General features: G+C 38.4%; 1 protein-coding gene and 1 long non-coding RNA gene across 2 annotated transcripts in view; both read right to left on the bottom strand.

Annotated features, from left to right (window-relative positions):
* LOC122358121 overlaps positions 1-467 on the bottom strand; it is a 12,160-nt gene extending 11,693 nt beyond the window's left edge. Inside the window, exons 1-2 of the long non-coding RNA XR_006252578.1 lie at positions 371-467; positions 1-81 (exon numbers count right to left, since the gene is read on the bottom strand). This is a non-coding gene — a long non-coding RNA (uncharacterized LOC122358121). The remainder of the gene's footprint in view (positions 82-370) is intronic.
* A 1,988-nt stretch (positions 468-2,455) lies between these two features.
* LOC122357299 (oligoribonuclease, mitochondrial-like) lies at positions 2,456-5,186 on the bottom strand. Its single transcript, XM_043256618.1, has 7 exons — positions 4,921-5,186; positions 4,426-4,509; positions 4,096-4,173; positions 3,896-4,007; positions 3,311-3,419; positions 3,093-3,146; positions 2,456-2,936 (listed from the first exon to the last, which is right to left on the bottom strand). The coding sequence occupies exons 1-7, from the start codon at positions 5,149-5,151 to the stop codon at positions 2,819-2,821; spliced, it is 786 nt and encodes a 261-aa protein (XP_043112553.1). The 5' UTR covers positions 5,152-5,186; the 3' UTR covers positions 2,456-2,818.
* Between the last annotated feature and the right edge of the window lie 19,669 nt (positions 5,187-24,855).

The raw sequence follows: 24,855 nt of genomic DNA on the forward strand, positions 1-24,855 counted from the left end.
CTTTGATTTAGAGCTCTGATCAAAGCCCATCTGATCCGCGTCTCATCCGTGTCAGGGCTCCGGGAGATGCAAAATGTCTCACTGCAAACAATGAAAAAACAACAGGTAATACAAAAGTTTGCGCTTACAGCTACGGAGGCACGGGCTTGCGTTATTCTTGGATATTTCAAATTTATAAATACCAACACGAGGAGCATTCAAGTGATATTAAAGGTCTAACAAACTTAATTCAAGCGGTGATAATTGGCAGGTAATTAAATTAGCATAAACGTGTGCTATTTTTCAGAGCATAAATTTAATGAACCTTTAATGAGTGTATGGAGCCTGTCAGAATAAAAGTGATAAATTGCAAGGCTTTGTCAGTAATTACGTGAGCTCCTGTTGGTTCATGGTTATGAATTCGTGATAGATTGATCTGTTCTCAGTCCATCTTCATGATAAGACAGTCCAGTCTCTGCCCTGGAACAGATGCAAACAGAAGAAATACTAGAGTAAGCAATTAACCCATTTAATCCCACCGGACGCAACACTGACCATAAAAATGTTTTTCATTTATAAAGCTCTAAAAAAAAAAAACTTACTGACTGATGTTTTAGTGCACTTCCTGCAAATATGGAAAACATAAAGGGTCTCAATTAAATATGAGATATTTTACATGATTAGTGCAAATCGTCACATGACTAGAGCCGTTTATTTTTTGTTTGCACCTTGAGAATGATAACTGCAGCAAAGCTCCAAAACGAAGGTCTTGAAAAGAATGTTAACATGCAGATTTTTGGTACACATTATATTTAGTGACCAGTGAGATAACGGCAAACTTTTTTTTGCAATACGAATCAATTGCAGTTGCTAGTAAAAATGGCAATAAAATGTTGTAATGCCAAGATATTGTGCTGAATTGAAATTTCAAATGATAGAAAAATTGCACAGCGGTGATGTTGTAATACTTGTAGGATTGATTTAAAGTTTTATTTACACGAAAGTAACAATTTTGAAATACTATGATGGATGAACTTTGTTTTATCTCAATGTTTCTATCAAGTTTTTTTTTAATGCATAATAGTAATGTAATCAAGCAGTTATGAATATTTTCAAGACTGGGATTTTTTTTTTAGGATTAAATGGGTTAAGGAATGCATAAATAGATAAATTACAGTTTTTACTGGTTGGAAAACTATCTTTCAGCCCAGAGAATGAACTTTCTGCTTGGTGCGCGAGCATAGAGAATGTTTTCATGCGGGTGTATGACAAGCTGATTCACAGCATTCATTCACTCCAGAAGTCTTAATTATCTCTTTTAATTTGAGTCATCAGCCACCCTCAGGAAATCCCCTGTATGATGGGCCATTCAGAAATAATCAGCTGTAACCCAATGTGGCTTAAACAACCATCCACCTGAGTATAACCCATTTCATAAGAAACCATGAATAATCACACAGTTCATCTTCTAGCACACAATGAAACGTGCTAAACATGTTAGAAGATTCTATAAAACAAATGTGCACTTTAGAAAAAGCTGGTTGAAGTCTGTTCTTCAGTAAAGAGGTGATGCTCACAGCTAAGCACAAAGTTGCTTTCCACAACTTTTCTCCATTCCTATAAAGGTGGAATAAACTACCAGTCTTCGCATGATCTGCTCAAAAACCAGAAGACACACCAATTAATCCCCATATCCCATAAATACGCTTTCTACTTATCTTACTCTTGAAATTTGGTATCGTGTACGAGAAACGTTGGTGATTCTCTGAAATTGATCATGGCGTTTAATTTGTGAATCGCGTCTGCTAAATGTTTCTAAGTCATTTGACCAGACCGGAGCAGACACTCGGTCCTGAACACTAACGAGGACGTCCTTCGTGCTCTGAGGAACATTCTGAGGGGAGAGAGATGAGAGAAGCTACAGTACATGGTTTATGCATTGGCCCGGTGCCTCTCTATTTAAAGTTTCCCTTGTAGAATCAGAGCCGCGATCCTCCAGCGGCGGCAGTGACAGACAGAGTGCTCGCGTTACCTTGGGCTGCTCCAATCAAACACGGTTTGAAGTCCCAGCAGTGCCTGCCGCATTAAAACAGCAGAAAACACTAAGTGACTTCTGAAAGCAACATTTACCAACCTCGACAGAGAGTTGAAGAGGCAATGACATCCGTGCACGCCTTGTTCAACCAACAGACCGCTACAAAACTACGGGATTAGAAAACCGTCAAACTTGAAAAATACACATTTGTTGTGTTTTTACACGCGATTCGCAAACGCGCATTACTCCAGAGATATGTCCAGTCGTTGTGATTATCCATTTAAGTTCAGATAATAAAATATAAGATATATATAAGATTTTTACACACCAATATTGAAGCTGGATATAAGGTTTCAAACCTCGCTTGATATTTCCTGACTGTATACTGCCATCTGTCGCATGCTTACTGTAATCACAAGTCAGCAACAAACAACCTCCAAAACCAGCAACAAATGATTTTTATTTAAAAAAAAAACCCAAGGGGTGTAATGAAAACAAACTCAGACTGAAAAACGTATGCTTGTGTTTCGTTACTACACACTGACTTTATCCACCAACTCATCACATTTCTAAAGTGAAACGCAAGATATAAAACAGGTATTTGCATAATTATCATAATTCCGAAATTTCATTCACTTTTTAAACTAAGTTAATTGCAGAGGCAACAAATAAAACGGGAAACAAACACTGGGGACGTCAACATGAAGCTTTGCTCTCTCATTCTCTCAAGTGTCCGCACAGGCTTTCATCCAAATATAGGAATTCGGCACAAGATGCTAAAACCACTCCAGATCAGCTTGGAGATTAGTTCACAGATGTCTTATCGCCATTTTCGACTATTTTTCTCTTCTCCTTCACTTTGAAAACATTCGCTCTGTAAAACTTCAGTTCTTTTATGCTCTCCTGGATGTCTTCCAGCGCTCTGCAAATTCAAACGGACACAAAATTATTCAGAGATTAGACAAAACAGCTCTTCTTTAGGCTTAAATATTTAAGGAGCACATCAAAGGATCCTTCGCTACGCTAAACGTGGCATTCAATAATACATCTACTGAACACCTGTGTGATGTACACAGACCTGTGCGATGATTTTTTCTGCGGTGCGAGGTTGTACTCTTCTAGATACCATCGTCTAAGCAACAGAATGGGGAGAAAAAAAAAAAAAAAAAGAGGAAGCATTTTGACGTCACCATTTTGAAAATAGTCTCCCTAGTTCATGCTGAAGCACGTCTGCATGCATTAAAGCGGCAACAGCAGTCGTCTGGTCATCTGATTAAACCTAAATGTGGAACGTACCTGGACAGCTCTTTAATGGTGCTCACGTCAATGATGCGATAGTGCAGATGTCGCATGAACTGCGGCATGTATTTATCCAGAAACTTCTTATCGGCATGAACAGAGTTCCCTGCCGATGAAAGGAATTCGATTATGAGTTTATACAACACAACTTCGAAATAGAGCGCAAATTGTGAGATATACACAATTCTGAAAAAAAGTCTGGAATGATTACGAGAAAAAAACAAAAAAAACAAAAAAAAAAACAAAAAGAATTGTGAGGATTGCTAGATGTGAGTTTATAGCTTGCAATTCTAAAGAACAAAATCACATTTGCGGCACAAACCAGGCATCACCATTTTATGTAAAAAAAAAAAAAAAAAAAAAAAGTCAGAATAATAAGATGTAAATGAGTTTATTACTTGCAACTATGAGGACACAATTAAGCATGAACTCACATTAATAAAAATAAAAAGACAGAATTGTGAGACTAAAAGCGACATTGCATTTTTAGTTTTTTTTAACTCCATGGCAGAAAGACGCTTTCATCATATTTTACACCTGCAACATGCCGAAGGTACAACAGCCATCTGTGTGGTTGGTTACCTGCGAGAGGACACTGTCCGGGTGGCGTGTGCTGTCGAATGAAAGACAGGAATTCGTACTCCGCCTGCTGAAGAGTGATGTGACTGTCCCTGACAGCCCGAGTCAACCCTGACTGGCACATCAAACAGGAAGACGATCACGCAACACGCATCAACACCAACAGCAAACAATCAGCAGGTGCATCGATCTGTGCTGCTCACCTTCCCATGATGCTCTTTGCACCAGTCTGACATGCCATCAAGCAGCTCATCGGGTTGGTTGATTATCAGATTCGGCCCCTAACGACAATTTTCATAGCTTTAATGCATCGCGTTATTATTTGGGGTAAGACATGTGTGACACATCACATGCAGGCGTATTAGGGAAGGTATACAGGGAAACAGACATGATAGGAATTGATCAGATCTATTTTGGTTTAGTATTTGTTGTTTAAGATGCGCTTTATAAATAAACTTAACTAAAAAGCCAATCGTGTCAATTATGGGTGCACACCAGCACGTAGATCACTCTTTAAACTAGAAAACACCCACCTCTGCAATAATGTTCAGGTCAGAATCCGTAACGATGCAAGCCATCTCTATAATATGGTCCTTCTCTATATCCAGCCCTGTCATCTGAAACGGGGGGCGTTAATATGCAACACTGAAAACCTGTCAATCCTATTAAATGCACGATCATTGTGAGGACTGCTGCTTTGTGTATAAACTTCCTGCGTGGGGTGGAACCAGAACCAAAGACATTGTGCAAAAACGTAAACAAGCCTGTCAGCTCGAGTTAGTAATCTTGTGCAAAGACGTTTTGAGATGAACAGATGGTCTTTAATTTGTTTTATAAGCAGACCGTTGAATCTTTTACATACTGTATATTAAAAAAAACATGCAAATTCAATCAGCATAAGATCACCTGTTAGTCGTGTAGGCCTAATGTTTCGCTAAAAATATTGATCATGACTGTTAATAAACAATATATAAACTCTTATAAGCAATATATTGTGTTGTTTGCTGTGTTGATCTGCTGCTGTTTACCTCCAGATCTACCCAGACCATCCGCTGCGCCAAGGACTGTGACATCTTCCTGCTGTGAGATCGTCTTGACATCAAACCCTCAGCGAGCACAGAGGTACATGGACTGAAGAGAGATGCGTTGCGGGCTGTAAACACCAGCAGATGTGCTTTAACCCGCTGCGACGACACGCAAACTCGAGTCAGGACTCTGAATGCAGCAACACACGCCACACTCCACATGTGTGCCTGCATACTGCCGTTTTCCGAACAAAAGTGTCGTAAATACCAGCGCGGCGCAACAGTGAAGGCTGGTCAGCGGCACTTCCAACTGTACAAAACAGCTCGCTTTGCAGCTTGGTATTGCAGATTAGTGTGTCTTGCTAAATTATATTTATGTATTATCTTAATTATGAACCCAGACATTTGTAGGGCAAAACACATGCCCAACACGACATATTTCTGAAGATGTTAACTACCCATTTGAGGAGGAAAAACATTATAATGAAACAATGTGTGAAGTACAAAAAAAAAAAAAAAAAAACCGTTGGTAACATTTAGATGATTGTGAAATAAATTGGTTTTCATTGTTTTAGGCTAGTCGATATATTTATTGTTCATAATTTCATATTTATTGCATATGTTGCTAAGACACAGTCTTAGCTCAGTATGTGTGTTTTTTGTATTCATGCAGCACCAGGTCCAGGAGAAACGTTGTCTCATTTCACTATGTACGGCACAGCTATATGTACTTGAAATAAAAAAAACACTTGACTTGACTTGACTTAATTTTATATTATTTCATGGCCTGTCAGAATACTCGATTCTGATTGGCTGGCAGGTGTGCAGTAAAACCGTTTCATGAACAGATAGTTCCAAGTCAGTTTATTCACCGTTTCATATTAATGCGCTGCATTCATCGATGTACACAGAGATTGCAGATTGTCCTGCGCACACACACACACACACACACACACACACACACACACACACACAAACTTCGACGCTGCCCCGCAACTGTTAAAAATAAATAGCCTAGAGATACTAGTTTGCTACTTGATATTTCTCAGCCATGATGTGGTAAACTCTTTATTTGTGAAGTAACTAAACAGTTACAGCTTGATTGTTTGTAGCCAGAAGCACAGATGCAGGTCTCTCTCTCTCTCTCTCTCTCTCTCTCTCTCCTGAATAAAAATAATTAAAAAAAATAATTTAATTAATTTCACTGAACTCGTTTAACCCCAAGCACCCCAACATCCCCTTTTCTGGCAGTCTAAAAGCCATTGAAAACATTTCACTGAACTGAAAAAAAACTACTTTCAGTTCCAAACTTAATTAAAAAACATTTATTTATTTAATTGCCTTAAAGTACTCAATCACCCAAAAATATTGTCCCATCCACCCAAATTAAGTGGGACAAAATAAAACCACTAGAATTAAATAGGAACATCGTATTAACAAACTTTTGAGAAAATAAACGCTGTATAATTATACTGTCCCATTTTTCCCTATGTTCCAATCACCCTTAATTCACCTCTATTAACATTTTGTAGAAACTATATGAATGTGTGTGCTAATACATAGAGTAGTATCAGTAATGTGTTTTTCATTATTTAGGTCTTAAATATAAAACATATATACTATATGCATTATTAAAAAAAAAAAAAAAAAGTACATATGAACTGTAAAATTGCAATAACGCAAGTTGGCCATAAGATGGCGCAGATGGACCATCACTTAAAACCAATATAATGAAAAATATGGCACATCCCATGCAGATGGGCATGTCTTTCAGTTCCCTGAAATCCCAAAGTTCCAACGTTCAGGTTTGAATGGTCCAATTTAATGTTTAACGAGCTTTTGTCATTTGACAAAATGTCATCAGGTGGAGATATTGCTTCATATTTGCGCCCAACCACAGACTAATAATTAGGCTTAATGCTCGTCCTAACGCCCGGTGTGCATCATTTGGCGTGTAATACAGCTTTCGCGTTCAAATCAAGCGGCATGGTCGGTCACCTAATCAGTTCTGCAGTGTCTACCGAGCTTGTCGTGGATATGAGATCCATTCTAACATTACTGAAGCCATACAGACCAACATCAGTATTTCAGCTTCGGCCACAGATAAGCACTTAATGCTTGGAGTCGCTTCGCGAAGTAATCGCGCGACAAAGCGCTGGTTCTTCTTTCACAGATCAGGGTCTCGACGGATGGGATAGAGCGAAGGGAATCAGGCCGGGAGACGATGTTTCTCCCGGATGGCCGTATTCACAAAGGCAGGAGAAGGGCAGCACAGACGCAACGCTGTTGATGGCTCCCCTCTCGCCGCGCTCGATGGCGACCAGAGCAATGTGTTACGAGCGTTCATGATAAAGCAAAATATTGCCCCCCTCGCAAAGACGACGCCGCACGTTATTGTGGCCCCAAACAGTTTAACTGAAAATGATGAAAATCGAGCTCAGGCAGATAGCCTGCCAATTCTTTGTTGACTTCCTTCATTCAATTGTGCAGAGCACATCGCCCTGAAGTAATCATTTTCAACGTGAGCAAACACCTTTGAACATTCAAATAGATGTTAAAGAGATTTGCACACATTGAGTTCTCTTGTAAGTGGAGATGCATTTCCACAAACACAAAGTGATTCCTGAAAGGTTACGAGGCTGAGTACTTCTGGGAAAGTTTATTTCCAGAGTTTGGTTTTCAGGGGTCTTCACCGAGGTTGTTTATCTCATTGACTGCATTGTGATCAAGCTAGTCAGCATTTGTAAAGATTCCAAAGTAGTAGTTCAGATGTAAGCTTTTATGTCATGTTTCCAATGATACTACAGAGGCGCATGTATTTGGATGACGCTTTTTGATCTAAGCGAGTTCATTTACTGGGATGAATATTTTCGACTATCTATCTATGAACATATTATATGGGCGAAAATAAAGAGCTAAGCAACTGCTTAAAAAATCAGTTTTATTCTATTTTTTGTGTTCTGCTTGTCACTTTACAAGAGTATTTCACAAAAATGAAAAATGGCCGCTTAATAAAGTAGTACATTGTTAAATATATTCAGTTGTCTATTTTGCCTTAGTACACTATATGAATAATTAGGCCAGTATCTGCAAATAGCTAACAAACACACACATACAGCCATATTATCACAGCAGGCCACACAGCACACAGCGTACAGCATGTTATCTCTCCAAATAAGGGCTACATATACATATTACTTCATTATAGACTATTACACATATATTACATTAGAGGCCATATATCATTTCAGATCGTAGATATCGTCAGCACGATAATACAATTAAGATGTTTTCATCTGCTCATTGTCTTCGATCAGAATTAAAATCATCAAAACATGATCTACATGCACATCTGGCACATATGTTCTTATACTGCCTTCGATCTTCATCGCCGTTTTTCGAGCTCATTGGGAAGTTCGTAGTCACATTTTCAACTGCTTCATACTACTGTAATAGAATAGATACGATTACTGTGGGCCCACTTAGCAGGAAAGTTGTAATTCGAACATGAGATCTGTCATTGCCAAAATCATGGACTCTGGGGCATTTTTTTATCCGTTTGTACTAAATCCCATCTGGTGGAAGTCGGCCGTCAATTCTTTTTGTTCATTCGACATAGTGAAAGTTGTGAAGGTGTTCGAAAATCAATTTTTATTGAAATTAACATTTCCGGGTGGTGATGTAGGCTGCTTGATTAATATTTATTTTGAGGTTTTCGACTCAAGACTCAATCTTTCACACATCTTTTATATTTTACAAAATATTTGTGCATTTAACACAAATACATATTGTAAGTTATTTATTGCAAATAAGAGTTAATTAAAAATTTAACTTGCCTTAATGGTCAGCAAGAAAGGTGATGAATTGCATTTTGGCGCTGGCTGCTTGCTCATTGCATGTTATGAATTATACTTAGTGCTTGCAACATAGCAATAACTGGGTGAGGAATTCGAACATAACCAAATAAAAGACAGAAGATACCCGATTTCAGACTCAGACAGTTTCGCTGCGTATTCTATTCAACGTCTTGTTGTTAGCGCAGCAGAATATCATCAGTCTTACGAGCACTTGGCGGGTATCGACCGCGGCAGTTCTTCACTAAAAATGCTTAATGAAACAGATTTTGATTTGGTTATTTTTACTCAGAAATACAATGTATTCAAAAGTTTGATCGACTGAATAATTGCTTGATTCAATAACTAGTCAATGTTCGGCATACCTATCAATTTGCGTGTCACAGTCTGCTTGCAGAGACATTACTTACTTACTTGCATGGTAACATTGCGATTATTCAGGCTAGCATCACAGTATGCAGATTTTGCTTGATAGCAACTTAAACTCATATTACAGAGTGATATATTAGGAGGGCAAGACTAAAGTATGATTAAATATATATTAACATAACAAACTACATATAAAATGTAATATTTCATTACCAATAAAGTATTTTGTCAATAATTTTTATTTATGCTGATCAAATGCTACTTATTTGAATTACAGTTCTAACACAAGTTCATTTACCAACATTTTATTGAGACGGTAAATATTTATTTTATATGTAATATTTGTTGTTTTTTAAGAACAGCAGAAGTAATATTTGTATCTCTAAAGCAACAGCATGAATGGCAGTGATCTATATTATAGCGGGCAACATATCACATAGTTATCAATTCGAAAGAGGTCAAGGTCATTCCCCAATTAGTAAAACCTGTTGTTCAAATTACTGCCTTTGGTATTTTTCTGTCTTTCAATATAAGTTTAATTTTTCAGTTGCCAATATTGAATGTGTGCTGTGAGCCTGGGCTCATTGTGCAAAAGCCATGCACACGTTCTTCACTGAGTTGTTATCTTCAGTTGTTTGCTTCTTCATCTCAGCCGAAAAGGGCATATTTAATCTTCACATTCGTGACTTCATTAATAGAAGAGCGATGGGAATTTGAATCATATTTGTGTCGTTACTACTTGAATCAATACAAGAACAAAGTTGCTTCGAGCCAAGATAGTTGTAATGGTTACCGTTGACGATATTTATCGCTGAAAACAGTGAGTAATAGTAGCCAGGTGTTGTCGCCTGCCGAGTACGCTGTGTTGCGATCACAAATTCTGTGTTAGAGCAGTTCAGATTAACGCTGGCTGAAAGAACGCAGTCAACCACTCTGGTCTTGCTTCGGGGAAGTCCACAGAAAATACAAGCCAATGCCAGCCGGTTTAGATGCCGAAATCTACCATTTCGCCGCGGTAAATCAGATAACGCTTACTGCATATTTGCATTCCTGATAAACTGAGAGAATTAGGTTTTTTCGACTACAGCGTGACATGACGAGCCAAAGTGTGAATTAAAAGTGTGCATGTGTTTAATAAATGTATTATCACTGATTGTTAAAGTACGCTCAGTTATATGAAAGCAATATCGTTTCAAATAGTCTTTAAAATATATAGCGGTATATTATGAAACACACGCCGAACTCAGTATAATGTGAGATACAAATGTCAGCTGAATGCTTTAAATCCCTTTTTTGTTCATCACACAGTAAATGTTACTAGAATTAGCAAAAGTGAGTATTGAGTCGTAGCATATGTTATAGTGGCCAGCGATCAAGTATAACACAGACTAGCCCATGCTTCAGTGCTCAATCACACAGACATTGGCCGCACTTTATAAGGTGATATTGAAAGTAAAGAATGTTCTTCCTTTTAATCAATCGTTATTTATTTTTCGTTCAGAGTCAATTTTCACAATAAATAAATATTTGACAAAAAGGTAGTGCTTATTATGCTCATTTCTACACTACCAACTCATAACATTTTCAATAATTTGTTAGTACTGATAACAATGTTATATAAATAATTAAAATAGCGATACTTGAAACAAATATACAAAACTACAAATTTAATTATTACTAATAAAGTTTAAATAATAATAAATATCACGACAGTTAATACTTTGGCCGTTTATGATCTTATTTTTTGATCATTTTAAATATACAAAGTGAATGACATTAATTTTACCTTATCACACTTTTAAACATATGCAAAGCTCAATGAAAGCCTGTTATCATCGTGCCCTGTTTTGATAACCATCAAATCGTCGTGTTCAAATACAGGTCAAATCAAAAGTTGCTCACAGTCAGCCATAGATAATTAATTATTTTGTCACTTTTACAAATATTACTATATACAATACAAACAATTTGGGTCTTAGCATCGAATTCCGTAGTAGCCATCATTGCAATCTCACTAGCCCATTAACATTGTTTATTTGCGGGCAAATCGATATTTGTCAATGGTTATGTTTTATCTAATCGTGCTTTTCTTCAGGTCTTTTCATTTCATCATTAAAGCACATCACCGTCAAAAGCTTTTGGTCTAGAATATTCGCTATATATTTATTGACAATTATTGAAGAAAAATATTTTCTACTGTTACTGAGGTCGCACTGTTTGATGATCACCAACAAACTATGTTTGTTCATAAATTTATCACCTCAAGATAAATATATTCCAAAAATTTTAGAGAATCGAAGAGAATTGCTCACAGTTGAAAAAGCCGCGAGCAAAGGGACAGACATGCGCAATGGTTTACTATATATTTTATATCGTGTTTTTTTTTTGTTGATATCATTATATGTCGACAGAATCAGTGAATTGTTGCTCGTTTACATAATGCGATGGATGGAAATAGCTTCCGCTCTTTCAGTCATTCAAACTTTTAAAATTCTCAGTTCAAGATCGCTTCGCGGTGTTTGCCTGATTCAAAGATTCAGTTTCATCAATCTCAAAATTAAGATGAGTATAGTTACGTATTTTCTGCCTATATATATATACATATATATATATATATATATATATATATATATATATATATATATATATATATATATATATATATATATATATATACAAACTTTTCATAAAAACAAATATACACATTACTGCAATATTGAATACTATAATGAAAATAATATTCAAGTCAAAGTACAAAGATAGTGCTGACAACAACATTGCCGCATGTACACGTGGATAGATTTACCAGCCATATTTCGAAAATAATAGATATGATCAGGTTAATACTGGAAGTTGGCTTTATAATGCAGTAAAGGCATTTGGCGTATTATTTAAGTTGTGTCTTACTAGTTACCAATCACCATTAATTCTTTAAGTAATAAAATACGATCGTTGCGTTCATATTAGTTGCTGTCAATTTATTCATTTTAACATAGCAAAATTTTGTTTTAATCAATAAATAATTAGTGTACAAAAATATCGATTTTTTTTCTTCAAGAATTGAAGCAAGTAATATAAAGTCACAACTTCATAAGTATACAGGCTGTAAAGAGCTAAAGTCGATAATTATTTCACAGCAGCAAGGCTGCCATTTATTTTCTTAAAACACATCTTCATGCAAACAGGGACAGTGTGTATGAGAAAAATATTGTCGCAGATGGTGTGTGAGAAAAAAAAATTGTGTGTGGTCTCGTGATCAACATACTGTCCATAACCAAAGGTAGTACATGCACAGCGAGAAAGCTCAGAAAAAGTTATAATGGGGCTGAAAAATAGAAAGGAGACAGAGCGCTAGCAGCATGCCTCTTCTGCCCTTACTGGGGTGATGTCAAAGACAGGCCAAAGAGAGGCATGTCTAAGGTCACATAAAACAGTGCTCTCACTCTTTCCTCGCCTATTTATCCATTTTCTGTTCAGCGGTCGCTTGAGTTTTCGCTTGAGAAAGCAGTACCATGAGCAGACAATACTGCTATTGTCATTTACTCCTCAAAGACTACACACCAGTTAATTTGCTATAATATGCTGTAGAAATTCCCGGCATATAATTACTTTTCATGATTAAGTTATATATGGTTCTTAAATTATAATTGTCTTTTAAAGGAAGGCCAGACAAAAGGAAAAAATAAAAGGTTTGTGTTTGGATTATTTTTCTTTGAAATTAGATCAATGTTAAACATGCTGGTTGAGTGAAAAAATGTGGTCAGTGTTTGGCACAAATTGAGAAGCCCAAATCGATTTGAATATTAACATTAGCAGCATTATCAGTAGTAATGGATAAAACTATTTACAACATATTAGAAAACAGTTGTGTGAAACACACACACACAATATATTTATATATAAATTGGTGGTAGTATAAAAGGACTTTTTGTTCTAATGTATAGCCAGTGTTTTATTGCTTAAACTCTATATTTTGTCCTTATTAACAAAATTTCTGAGAAGGATAAGCAGGGCAAATCAGCCAGGAAGACACTGAAGTTAATAAAGTTCATCTATACCGACTTACGCACTTTTAATCTAAATTACAAACGTGCTGTCCTTCATAAAACAGGTTCTGCAAATGCATCTGCCGCAGTCGAATAGCCGCAGAGTTTAGATCGTTGCGGCCCCGTACCGGAGATTTGGCGGTTTGTTATACATAAAGCCATGCTCGAGCTGGCGTAGTTGTGTCGCCGGCAAGGCATTTCGAGCCAGCACACGTTGCAGGCGCCGCCGCCTCCAGTAATTGCGTTCACGCCAGGCCAACAGTAAACATCGATCGCTCAACGAGTCGGTAAATGGCACGAGGGGGGCACGCCACGCCACCCGATCACCGGCGTCAGACAGTTTTCTTTCAGGTACCACGTTCCTTTGCTGCCGTAAGGAAGATAAAAAGTGTTGTTACTGAGGTGTCTTATTAAACGCCCGTAGAAAACTTCAGTAGCACGTTATCTTCGTGATAAAGACTTATTCTGCAGTTTTCCTACACGACACGCAAGTCGCCTCTGATACCGTTGTTAAGCTTCAGAAGTCTGTACATTTGTCTTTTCTTCTCCTTCATTTTTCACGCCAGCTGCCTTCTCTGTGTAGTAGATGTCTTCGGAAGGTGTAGGCCGAGTTGATATCGCTGGCATGGGATTCACAGTTACCTGGACTTGTGCCGCTTTCACAGATTTAAGAGAACAGGTGATAGCTAACACATACACCACATTAGCCGAACAGTTTATGAGACGCACCGATAAGTTACTTGAAAATGGGGATTTGTATGCATTGTCTTATCAAAATTTTTCAGTTGTTGAGACGCGGACAGAGTCGTGGAAGGCTAGTTCAGGTCGACGGGTTACCCGTTCAGCAAAGTTTCTCACAGTTGATGATTTCAGTGAGTGGTGTCACGGTGCAAGTCAGGGAGGGGGAGCCTCAACAGGAAAGACAGCGTGAGCCTGCCTCGTCAAGCAATATGCCAGATCAGATTCCTGAGTAAATCAAACTCGTGTGAATCGAGTCTCAGGCCGTTGCTCTGGGACTCGGGAAAGAAAGTCACTACGGAGTCGCGAAAACGTTTAATAACGTTGTTTACATTTACTATCACACGAACAAAATTGCTATTTTGCCAACAATATTGTCTTCGTGTCAATGTATACTGGAATATTTTTATCTTGTTTTAAAATAGTTGCTTACATTTGAATTCTTCAGAAAATTCAGACTTTTTTAATACTCAGAAGTGTTTGTACACTGAAAATGTAACACACAGATTAAATCCTCGATAAGATTTGAAATTTTCTTGTATAGCAGATAATGTATATCATCGCCAGTCAGGCATGTCTATGCTCGAACTTATTTTATGAATCAAACAAAAGCAAGACAAGAATAAAAATTCAAATAGTTTATTGCCAGAAGTGAAAGAAGACATGAAGATTAAATAACTAAATAAAGAAAGATATTAAGTTTGAGATGGCATAGAATCAATATCACATTGACTTGTTTTTTGCAAGCTTTATCAAAGAATATCATCAAAACAATATTCACTGTTTTTAACAGTTGCATGTAAGTGTTATAGTACACAAGCGTCTGCTAAGATTGGCGAATATTTGCATTTAAATAACAAATGATCTATATGGTTTCGTGTGATACATATGTTAAATATGTTTGATTATGAATTAATTTTTTAAAGCCGAATAGCTTTTAAGGTTCGCAAGCAAAGAAATAAAATAAACAGGTTTTCTAAACATTTTCTGGTAAAAAATGTAAAATAAAATAAATACACTCAGATCACACCACGGTTGATACTGAACACAGCATTATTTTGACATGCCTCATTAACAGACGCATTGGTCGAATGGCCTACAAATGATTTATTTAAAAGTAGCTAAAAACACAACGACACTTAAGCATAAGATTGAAAATCGCCCGATAAATACAATCTAATCGCCAGCTTGTAAATTCACCTTGATTATCATATCTGCATTTGACATCAACAGTTTAGAAAGAGTTTCATACAGTATGGGCTTGAAGCTGAGTGTCTTCATTCTTATGCATGCTGGGATTTACTGAAGTTCGTAGTTATCATGTTATCGGACAGATGCAGCAGCCGACTGCTTGTCAAGGCGCCACGTGAATATTCGTCAGACTTCCAGTGGGTAAACCAATTTCGAATGGTCAGAAGACAAAAGAGGAAGGAGAACAGCCGCGAGCTCAAAGTGAGAGAGGTGGTTCCTCCACAAACAGGCCACCAATCAGCTGTGAGCAGCAACAGCGGCATCATCACAGCTGGCTTCGTGCGAATAAATAGCAGGATGAATGATTTCCGCAAGGACACCAGGCTTTCTCAAAGGTGAGACGCAGGAGGCTACGGTGGTATCAAAGAATGATGCTGTGGCCCGTGTTCATCTTCCGTGCAAACATATATCACAAAAGATTCTCCCAGATGGCGATATCACTTCACATCAAAACGTTACGCATTGAAAGGTGTGCAGACTTAATTGCGTACTCTTCATTGCCGTGCCGGCGTTCGCGCTTTAAAGACTGCAGCTTCAACCACGCCGACTCCGTTTTCGTTTCATTACCAGGGATGCGCTGAAATCCAGAAATGTTTCAATGAGCGCATTGAACGCAGCTTAAATGCTCATCCACGGGCAAGCGCCAGGAGAGTGAACATGTCCTCTTGCTTGTCCGGCGCATGTTTGTGAAAAGTCTCGGCACTTTCGCCACCACCTTCAGTTCCCGTTGACGATGTGACAAAAAATAAGAGAAGGAAGAAAATCTGAGCGCGAATGGCAGCCTCCGGAGTTAAAAACTTTTCGCACGTTACTTGTTTCCCGGTCGTTTGGAGGCAGCCAAAGAGAATACAGAAGAGACGAGACGGATGGCTTCGGCGTTTTCTCAGCTGTAGGGTGCTGATTTAGTTTACTCAGTGCTGAGGCAAAGATTGCTCACACCTTCACCGCTCTCGTTCTTCATACTACCATCGCGACACGCCAAGATCTCGCCGAACACGCCAATGATCTTCACGCATACGAGCTCGTCGGCCAACGGGGTCGGGTCAACACTCCAAGTAAACAAGACTAGTCTTGCTGCACCGCTCGCCATTTTCGATAGCACGCGAAGGAGTTAAAGAGCAAATATCACCGATAAAGTAGAAGAGCTTTAATTCACAGAGTGAAGGAGCGATGGAGGAGAATAACAGAGAGTGATGTTCGTAGTCAATCATCTGTTCGTCTCAGAATTTCGTCAGGCGAGCAGCCTTGCAGTCAGTGTTTTTGTTAGAGTTCATGCAAGCTTGTTCTCAAGTGAATGCAGAAATAATCATTTGGATCTAAGCTCTGCTAAACAAAATACAATATTTGCCTATTCCTCGTACATAGGTTGTTCGCGCAACATGATATCAGTTTTAGCTCAACAGCTCAACATGATGAGAGTTCATTGTTCTAATTCTGTACATTTCCAGCAGTTTGCCGTCTTCCATCCTGCTCTGCACTGTTTTTTCAAACGCCAATAGCTGAGATTTTGAAACTTTCGAGCCGTCTATGAGATTCCTCGACAGAGCGCAATGACATACTTAAAAGAGATCTTCTCAACGAAATGCAAAGACTTCATGTTGGAATTTAAAAGTATTGGTTATTTGATTCTAGCCAAAGTTTACATAAAGACACCATAATAGCTTGATTCTCGGGTCAGCAGCATCATGAACTTATATTGAGCAGTGTGTCATGGTTACTTGAAGATTGAATCAAGAAGAAGAAGTTTTTGTAAAGATGAAGTTATAGCAGCAGTTCATTTCAAGTTATTTTACACACAGATTATATCACAAAATCAGTACTTGGAGCCTGTTATGAGTACAGACAGGTGAGATGGGAGAATTTCTGTGGGTAGTACTTTGAGATTTGACGCTGGGATAATATTGTATTCTCTACATTGCAGTTAAAGACAGAGCCACAGCTTGTCAAGCCTGTGAAATATTTACAAGGCACACAAAAGTCTCGCAGCCACTAACATGCCTTCAACCCTCGTATTTACACTCACTCAACCTGATACTCACTGATATGGATTGTAACAAACATCCATATTTTTTACAGAGTTCGTGTAGAATTTCAAGTCATATTTGAAATTAGTTCTGCTGCCAGATCAGTGTTCGCACAGCACAGTGTCATTTTCTTCACTTTTATATATGTTGTCATTATTTGCTGTAAACAAGATTGTTTTATTCCACAAAGATCCAGAGTGACTTAATACCGGCTTGTAATTCCTTTCTTAACATGTTAGAAGTGTTATTTTTGTTCATTTAGGCATTTGAAGTGATATAAACGAAAATTGCGTCCAATTAGCTTAATCAATGAATGTATATTCATGGTAGAGTTAGATCAGCGATTACACGCCACACTGCCTCTTTTTCGTCTCATAAAACTGGTTAAAACAAGGTTTTTATATTTTGCATTGCTTATTTCAGCATGTTTCTCTATACAGTGAGGAATTTTTAAAATATTATTATTATTGTTTTATTAAGTCTGTCAGTACTTACGTTGTTGTAGCAGCTATGGAAATGTTCAGATGTAATAAATATTTGGGATAGGAAAGGATGTTTGTAATAAGAACAATATGATTTGTTTCTAGAGACATCAGTCTCTTGTTATTGTAATGACAACTCACCTCCTTCTGTAACACTGGAAATTAGAGTTGCAGTTAGCCTTTGCTCAATGCCAAAGAACCCTCTCGCGCATCTTTCTATCAGCATATTCTCATTTGAGATAATGATTAGAACTAAACATCGCACAGCATCATCATGCTAGACCTGTCATTTTATTCATGTAAGAATTGTATATATTGCTCAGGGAGACATTTTTTAAAAATATTTAATTTTTATTCGTGGCTTTATTTGTTTCTAGTTAGTAAAGGGGGTAATAGCATTGATTACCCTCTTATATGCTACTTATAAATACCGAGACTGCAAAAAAATATAGAATGAGTCAGCTATTAAGAATTTTAGTATCACTATCATTGCAGTCGCTTTGGGCCTGTAAGTCTCTCAGTCTTCTTCATAAGTTTTTCAAACTTAAATTGACAATTACCACTAACTGGCATTAAGTTTTCGTGCAACAAATAGCATTCAGTTCCAGTGACGAAGAATTTACCAAAGCCGAAACAACAGTCGCTCAATATTTATCAAAGGTTACCAAGCTTCTGCTCGAAGGCAAAACATTGTCACAAAAGCATCATGCGTAATACCGCACGAGCGCATACAATTATACATACAATTATATGTAATCAAAAGTACCAGAATAATTATAATAATAAGTGTTCTATAGCTGTTGTCATCCAGTTTGACCTCGCATTAGATTACTTCATTACACAAGCCGGTTTCGATGTGTGGTAAGATACACGAGTTGCTTTGTTCTCCCGTCACCATTATGCAAGCTTGATGGACAGAAGTATGCAGAGCCGCACACAGATGGACGCCAGGCTTGGGGATGCAGTCTCAAATGAGGGCGTGATGGTGATAAAAGACGCCGAGGTCAGCGGTTGGTGTCAGACCTCATGGCCGGCGGCCGGACACAGGGCTCGACGCCAAGCAAAGTGATCTGATGCTCCTCAGCTGCCGAAAAACCAAATGAAAACAACAAACAGTCCGGTTCAGCAGAGCTGTCAGAGAAAGAGCAAATATAGAATAATTCCCAGAAAGAGATGAGCTAAACGCCTCTTTTTTTTTGGCACATTTCCATACAGTGATTTCGGCAACTGTAGAATGGACGATCTAGTTATTTATTTACACAACAGCAGTGCCAACACTTTCACTTTTAGTTAACTTTACTAAAGGATAGTTCACTTAGGTACCTCTGTCATTATCTTGTCATTTGATTTTCCAGATCTGTGTTAAAAGCCATGTTTTTCCTGAAAACACTACAAGATGATTTGAAGATGTGTGAAAGGTTTAGATATAAAATTATCACACAAAGTGATGATGATGTACAGAAAAACATTATACAGAAATAGGAAATTATGGAGAGCAAAGACAGAATTTCAAGGAGCTAACCTTTAAAACGCAGTGTATGCGGCAAGCAGGTACTGCTAGATCACAAAATTCAGACAAAAGGGTCAATTGAAAGCTTAGTGCAGTCACGATGTGTGGCTTGTTAGAATAGACACACTAGGCCTGAGTTTAGTGCCGTGTTCTGGAGAGGCTGTTTTGAAGTTACTAAATGATGTCTCATATTATTAATAATAAAAATGTTTGATATATTTAGTTGAAAGAAATTATAAATATCTACATGGAATATGGGAGAAGAGGACTTGATGAATACAGTGTATTTTTGTTATTGTTACAAATATTTTTTTTGTTACATGTTTATTAAATGCAGTAAATAGTACATTTGCGATAATCGATGCATGCAAGCTAATGAAACATTTTACCTTCATTGTAATGTTCTCAAAATAAAGTGAGAAGACATAAAGGGGGCTTGAGGTGCCAACGACAGCAAAGCTTGAATCGCATAGCTTTGTCCTGCTAGCGGCTAGTATCAGCTCTTCATTTTCAAAGCCAGCAATACAGATGCCTTCGTCTTCAGCATGCAAAGCTCATCGTTAGCGCACAGCATGCGTGGAAGGTATTTCAACGCACATCAATAAATGTCTGCTCAATCGTGACATTTTTGGTCATGTATCGCATTTAAGAATCGTTTACTACCTTAGTCAAAACGATATGTAGCAGCCTAGTGGCCAGTGTTACATTGGTACATTTTAGAGCATAGTTTTCGTTGCATTAAACACTTCAGTTTCACAGCATTATTGCGCTTGTTAATGAAAGCAAACCATTCTTGATAATGACTTTATATATCTGTTGATTCAGCCTCGTTTATTTACTTCGATATGAGAGTCTTATTGATTACCCCCAGTTACTTAAATAGATTCTTTCTCATGATTGTTCTTCAATACTACATAGCAGAGCATATCATGATTTATTGGAAATTTCTGATGTCTGATTGCAATTTTAATGGTTAACGTTCGCCATGATACTGCTCGCTTCTGCGAAAGAGTCGAGCATGCAGGTTGCAAGAAGTCATGTTTTTCGGACAGAGAGCAAGCAGTCGAGGACCGGGTTGGAGGTCAAGAGCAGACACGCGCTTCTTAGTGTTTAAACAACGCCAGCCACGCAAGATATATTCTCAGGTGTTATGTGAAAGACAGAAGCCTGGAGATTGCTCTTCAGATTTGAGATTTTCTGCATGGGGCAGGGCTCTGTTGGTTCGCCTTTGCAGTAAACAGTGGGAGATTGACAGTCGCCGAGAATGACGCGCTTGCATCAGGCCCAGCACATACACCAAGAGTGCGCAATGGTGTACATCGGCGGTATAGGGCTCAGACTTCGAGGGGCTGGGGGAGCCGAGGTCACGCCACCTAACAGGAATGACGGGATCGGCGCACGGTGGCAGCCGCCTGTTTCCCGGCAACATCTGACTTCACACGCACAGCAGCAATCTCATACCGAGCAGCAATAAGCGTGTTCTGCTACGCGCAGTTGGCGCTTTCGGGAGGCACGCCATGTTTACCTCATCAGGGCTGACCGTAGCTTTACAACTATAACAAAGGCCGAAGTGGAATGAAATGATTACACTCAAGATATAGCGAATATCAACCGAAAAGTGATTAAGGATTTCGTGGTTGCGTATTCAGACACGAAGATTTACCCGGCCCGTTGTTGGTTCAGACAACCCGGGTGAAAATTGCTGCCACTTTATTCAGCACTACGATGAGCCGTCGGTGAACGATCTGGCACAATTGCACAACAAAATCTGCTTCCGTGCTTCTTCGCCGAACAAAAGAGAAAGCAACATTCATTGGGAAAAAAGTTTTGCTCACTTCAAACAAAGCACGAAAGCCAGGCAAACTGCATTTTTTGGTCGTCTTCAGCAGATTTGCACTTGACAGCTCAAGACACTTCCTGGTATTTGATTGAGTTGACCATGGTCGAGGCGCAGTTGCCGTGTAATTGTGTTCCCAACAACAAACGGCAGTTACACACTGGTTCATCAATACTTTCAACTTCGAACATTTATTATAGATCTGAACAAAGTGTGGAGCAGGCCGGGGTGAGGCAGTCGCTTTTGACCGATCACCTTCCTATTCCTGGCCCGCCAATAGTCAGATCTTCTGCTCACTTGCTATCTTTCTTTGTAATCAAGGCCGATAAGATCGATATGAACACATTCAAAACAGTTCACCCAGCATATCACATGCAGCATTCGCCATCTGGACGCCCGACAGTCAGTGTTTTATCTGCATAATAAACCAGCCGCAATCAAGTTCAGGCGCAGCCTGCGCAGCGGAACATTGCAGAATCCTTTGCTTTATCATCACTTCTAAGATACTTCCTGATTAGCATAATTAAACAAGGCCTTATGAGAATTTAAATTTTTTTTATGTGTGCAGCCAGACAACTATAATAATATGCATTTATATATATACTTATATATATATATATACATACATATATGGTTGGCTATTACATACATATAAGTGAGTGATTTAGGTTAATAAAGTGGTCAAAAGATAAAAAGCAGAGTAGTCAAGTTGTTTTTTATTTTCATACTTACCATTTGAATATTAGTTCAACAAATAATCAGAATTGTAGTAATTAGTAATTAAAAACTTCTGTTCGCAAGATGAAACATACAGAAAATACCTAATTTGGTTCACTTTTCTTCTTCTCTTTTTATTCAATTACAAAAACAGTGTTAAAGATGGCACCGTTGTTTTCGCATGTGAAAGCAGCACGACAGCACGAGTCCATCTCTGTCTCAAGGGATAAAGAAAGTTTGTGTTCGATACCTTCTCTGCCTGCTCCTCAGTATGAGCCGACTCTTTGCTCAGAAAAGAAATAATGTTGCAGAGTGAGAGGGTCAAAAAAGTGAGAGAGACAGACCTGAATACAGAGAAAAAGAAAGATTTCTGAGTGCTGATATTTGATGCAATGTGTAGCTTATAGCAAGAAAGATTATTGATGAAGACAGCAGAGTGAGTGTTTGAAGTTATCTCAGTGTTCAAGTAGGAGAGGCATGATCGGGCTGGCTGAATTAGCCAATAAAACAGGTTCACAGTTAGAGTCATACACAGATGTCCCAGTCATGCTGTTAACAGAAATTTCTAGTTGATTCATCGTTTTTTGTCAGTGAAAAGATGTGCAGCCTGTATTGGAGACAGCTGTTAGCTTACTTTGCCAGTTTGTGGTGTAATCGATGGGCTCCTACATTGTTATTGCGCCGTTTCGCATGAGCCTACTCCGAAAGAATGTTCGTCATCATACTTTCAAAGCCAATGCCAAACCCAAACCCAAAGCTCAATCCATGATCCATAAGAATATTTAAAAATTAAATTCTGGACATCGCTATCAGTGTTGCTGCAACTTCTCAGACTTTTGCTCATCCTGGAAAACACTATCGCACAGAAATGTTACGGGAAAGAGCAAAATAGCAAATAATAGTCGCAAATGACAAGTAATAAAACAAGATTTGCAAAGAAAATGTCAGACTGACAGCAGTTGCCAGCCGACTTGCGCCATTTGGTAACAAAACTTCGATTTTCGCGGAACAGAACATTCTTCACCGGAGACACGATGGAATGTCACTTGTAACGCACAGCCGTTTTAAATATGGATATTTTCTACAGATATCTTCAGTATCGCAGCTGCCTATAGCACCTTCTGAGCGGATGGATGCACTTCGTAATGGCCAACATTCACTGCGTTATTATAAAAGCTAGAAGAGTCGACATTTTTAGTAGCACCTCCAAGTGAAATAAAAACAACATAGTTATTTTGGGTCAACAATCCTTTAAATACTGAATATAGCGCAAACAGTCTATGCTGTTGAAACAAATATTCACTAACTTGTATCGTGGCCAGACAAATTACACTTGGTCATAAATAGCAGTACATCAGTTATTATGTTTAACATTGCTCAGTCACAGTCGACATAACGACATTTACATACTACCTATTTAGAGCAACTTGTTAATTAGTACCATTTTCAAGATTAGAATGCAAATTTTTCTTCCCCCGATTTTTAAAGAATTATTTCACTTTCAAGAATACGACGAAACGTTTCCTCGTGACGTCATTCGAGCGATTAAGACGACAGTTAGCCGATGTTTTGGAAGGGGGTGACATACCGCAGCTGCCGATTATGCGATTTATTTCAGGAAGATCCTTCGGCGTACCGACAATTCAGATAGAGGTGATTAAATCATAGTTCTTCTTCTTCTGCAGGTGCCCTGTCATGCTCGACGGGTTTCAGAGAAGCGCGCAGTCGCGTCGTTCATTTCACGCAAAAATCGTAGTAAATAGGCATATGAGCATAAATCATTTCACAAATGTTTGGGAGTTCGTTTCTGGTTCGATAAATATGCCATCTATTTGAGATTTTCTCGTCTCACACTGGAATTTTCACTCCATTAGCTTGATCAATTACATTTGAAAGCAAAGTTGATAAGCCAGACATACGTGAGGCCTGTAGAGAAGAGTGACAAGCAGCAAAATATCTAAAAGAAACAACAAGCACTACGCTTCGCTACTTCTCTGTCTTCTGGGAAACACAAAGCAGTGATTAAATAAGCAAAAGTCACATTCAGAGTAAATGTAAGTGGGAAAACATTTTAGTTCATTTCTCACGATCACCCATGAAAAGCCTGTCGACCTGTCGAAATAGCTCCAGTAGCCAAACTCAAGTATTGTGACAACGACTTGTCCTGCCACAGGCAATTTGTGTGTAGCCGGGAGAGCCGACTCTTTTACTTGTTTATTCTACGCCAAAGCCGATCACTATTGCGCCTAGATGTAAGCTGACCATATTATTCATATTTCATAACACATTGAACATTTTCGCACACTGCTACTTCTTCCAGAGTGTCACTTTTGGAAAGCCTGAAAGTACTGTAGTTCGTGACAAACAGACAGATGGAATTTGCTCTTCCTCTCTCTCTCTCTCTTCTCTTGCCTTTTTTTCAGCTTTCTTCCTTCTCTTCTACTCTCCCTTGGATCCTACGCATGTGAGGTTGTGTCTGTTACATGAATATACTGCAGCCCACATTTTCAATATGTCATTAACAAAGAACACAAGTGCCCACATGGCACTGCATGAATAGGAATATTTAGTTTACTGAGTCAGAGATATTAAACTCCTTTATAGTGAGTACAGCCAGACAAACGCGAAGGTCACTCATAAAACAGCAGTGCGCATTTGATTTTGCGCGCTGAGTTTACCCGACAGATAGCTTTTGATCGTAATTGTCCATAGTATACGGTCGGTTCGGCAAAAATCGCTTTCTGAAATCAACTTCTTCAAAGAAAGCTTGCTCCCGGCATTTTCCATGCCAAACAAACTACCATTGAATTGCAGAAAGGACAAGCAAGAGATAGCACGAACAGTTACCTGCTTTCAACTCCAATTAGTTTATAATTTCAGACTCAAACCAAAACACCATAGTGGCAAATGTGGCCATGTGGCTTTAGTTCATGTTCAGTGCCAAGTTCGACCATAGCCATGACTATATGTTGCGTCATTTCCAAAGTGGCACTCATCTCAACAAAAGCGCACTCTAAATTTTTGCAACTTTCGCTAATGTACTTCTTTTCATATCGAAAATAGTCCTTTGGCCTTCATGTTATATGAATTATGATTTTAAAATGTATTTA

This window comes from Puntigrus tetrazona, chromosome 14 (assembly GCF_018831695.1).
Source record: "Puntigrus tetrazona isolate hp1 chromosome 14, ASM1883169v1, whole genome shotgun sequence".
In the NCBI taxonomy this organism is placed as follows: domain Eukaryota; kingdom Metazoa; phylum Chordata; class Actinopteri; order Cypriniformes; family Cyprinidae; genus Puntigrus; species Puntigrus tetrazona.

Excerpts from the sequence above, each read along its gene's own strand:
- LOC122357299 (XM_043256618.1), bottom strand. The coding sequence starts at position 5,151 with ATGCAGGCACACATGTGGAGTGTGGCGTGTGTTGCTGCATTCAGAGTC. Across the intron at positions 4,510-4,920 it reads TGGTCTGGGTAGATCTGGAG|ATGACAGGGCTGGATATAGA; the intron begins GTAAACAGCAGC and ends CCCCCGTTTCAG. Across the intron at positions 3,147-3,310 it reads ACCATTAAAGAGCTGTCCAG|ACGATGGTATCTAGAAGAGT; the intron begins GTACGTTCCACA and ends TCTGTTGCTTAG.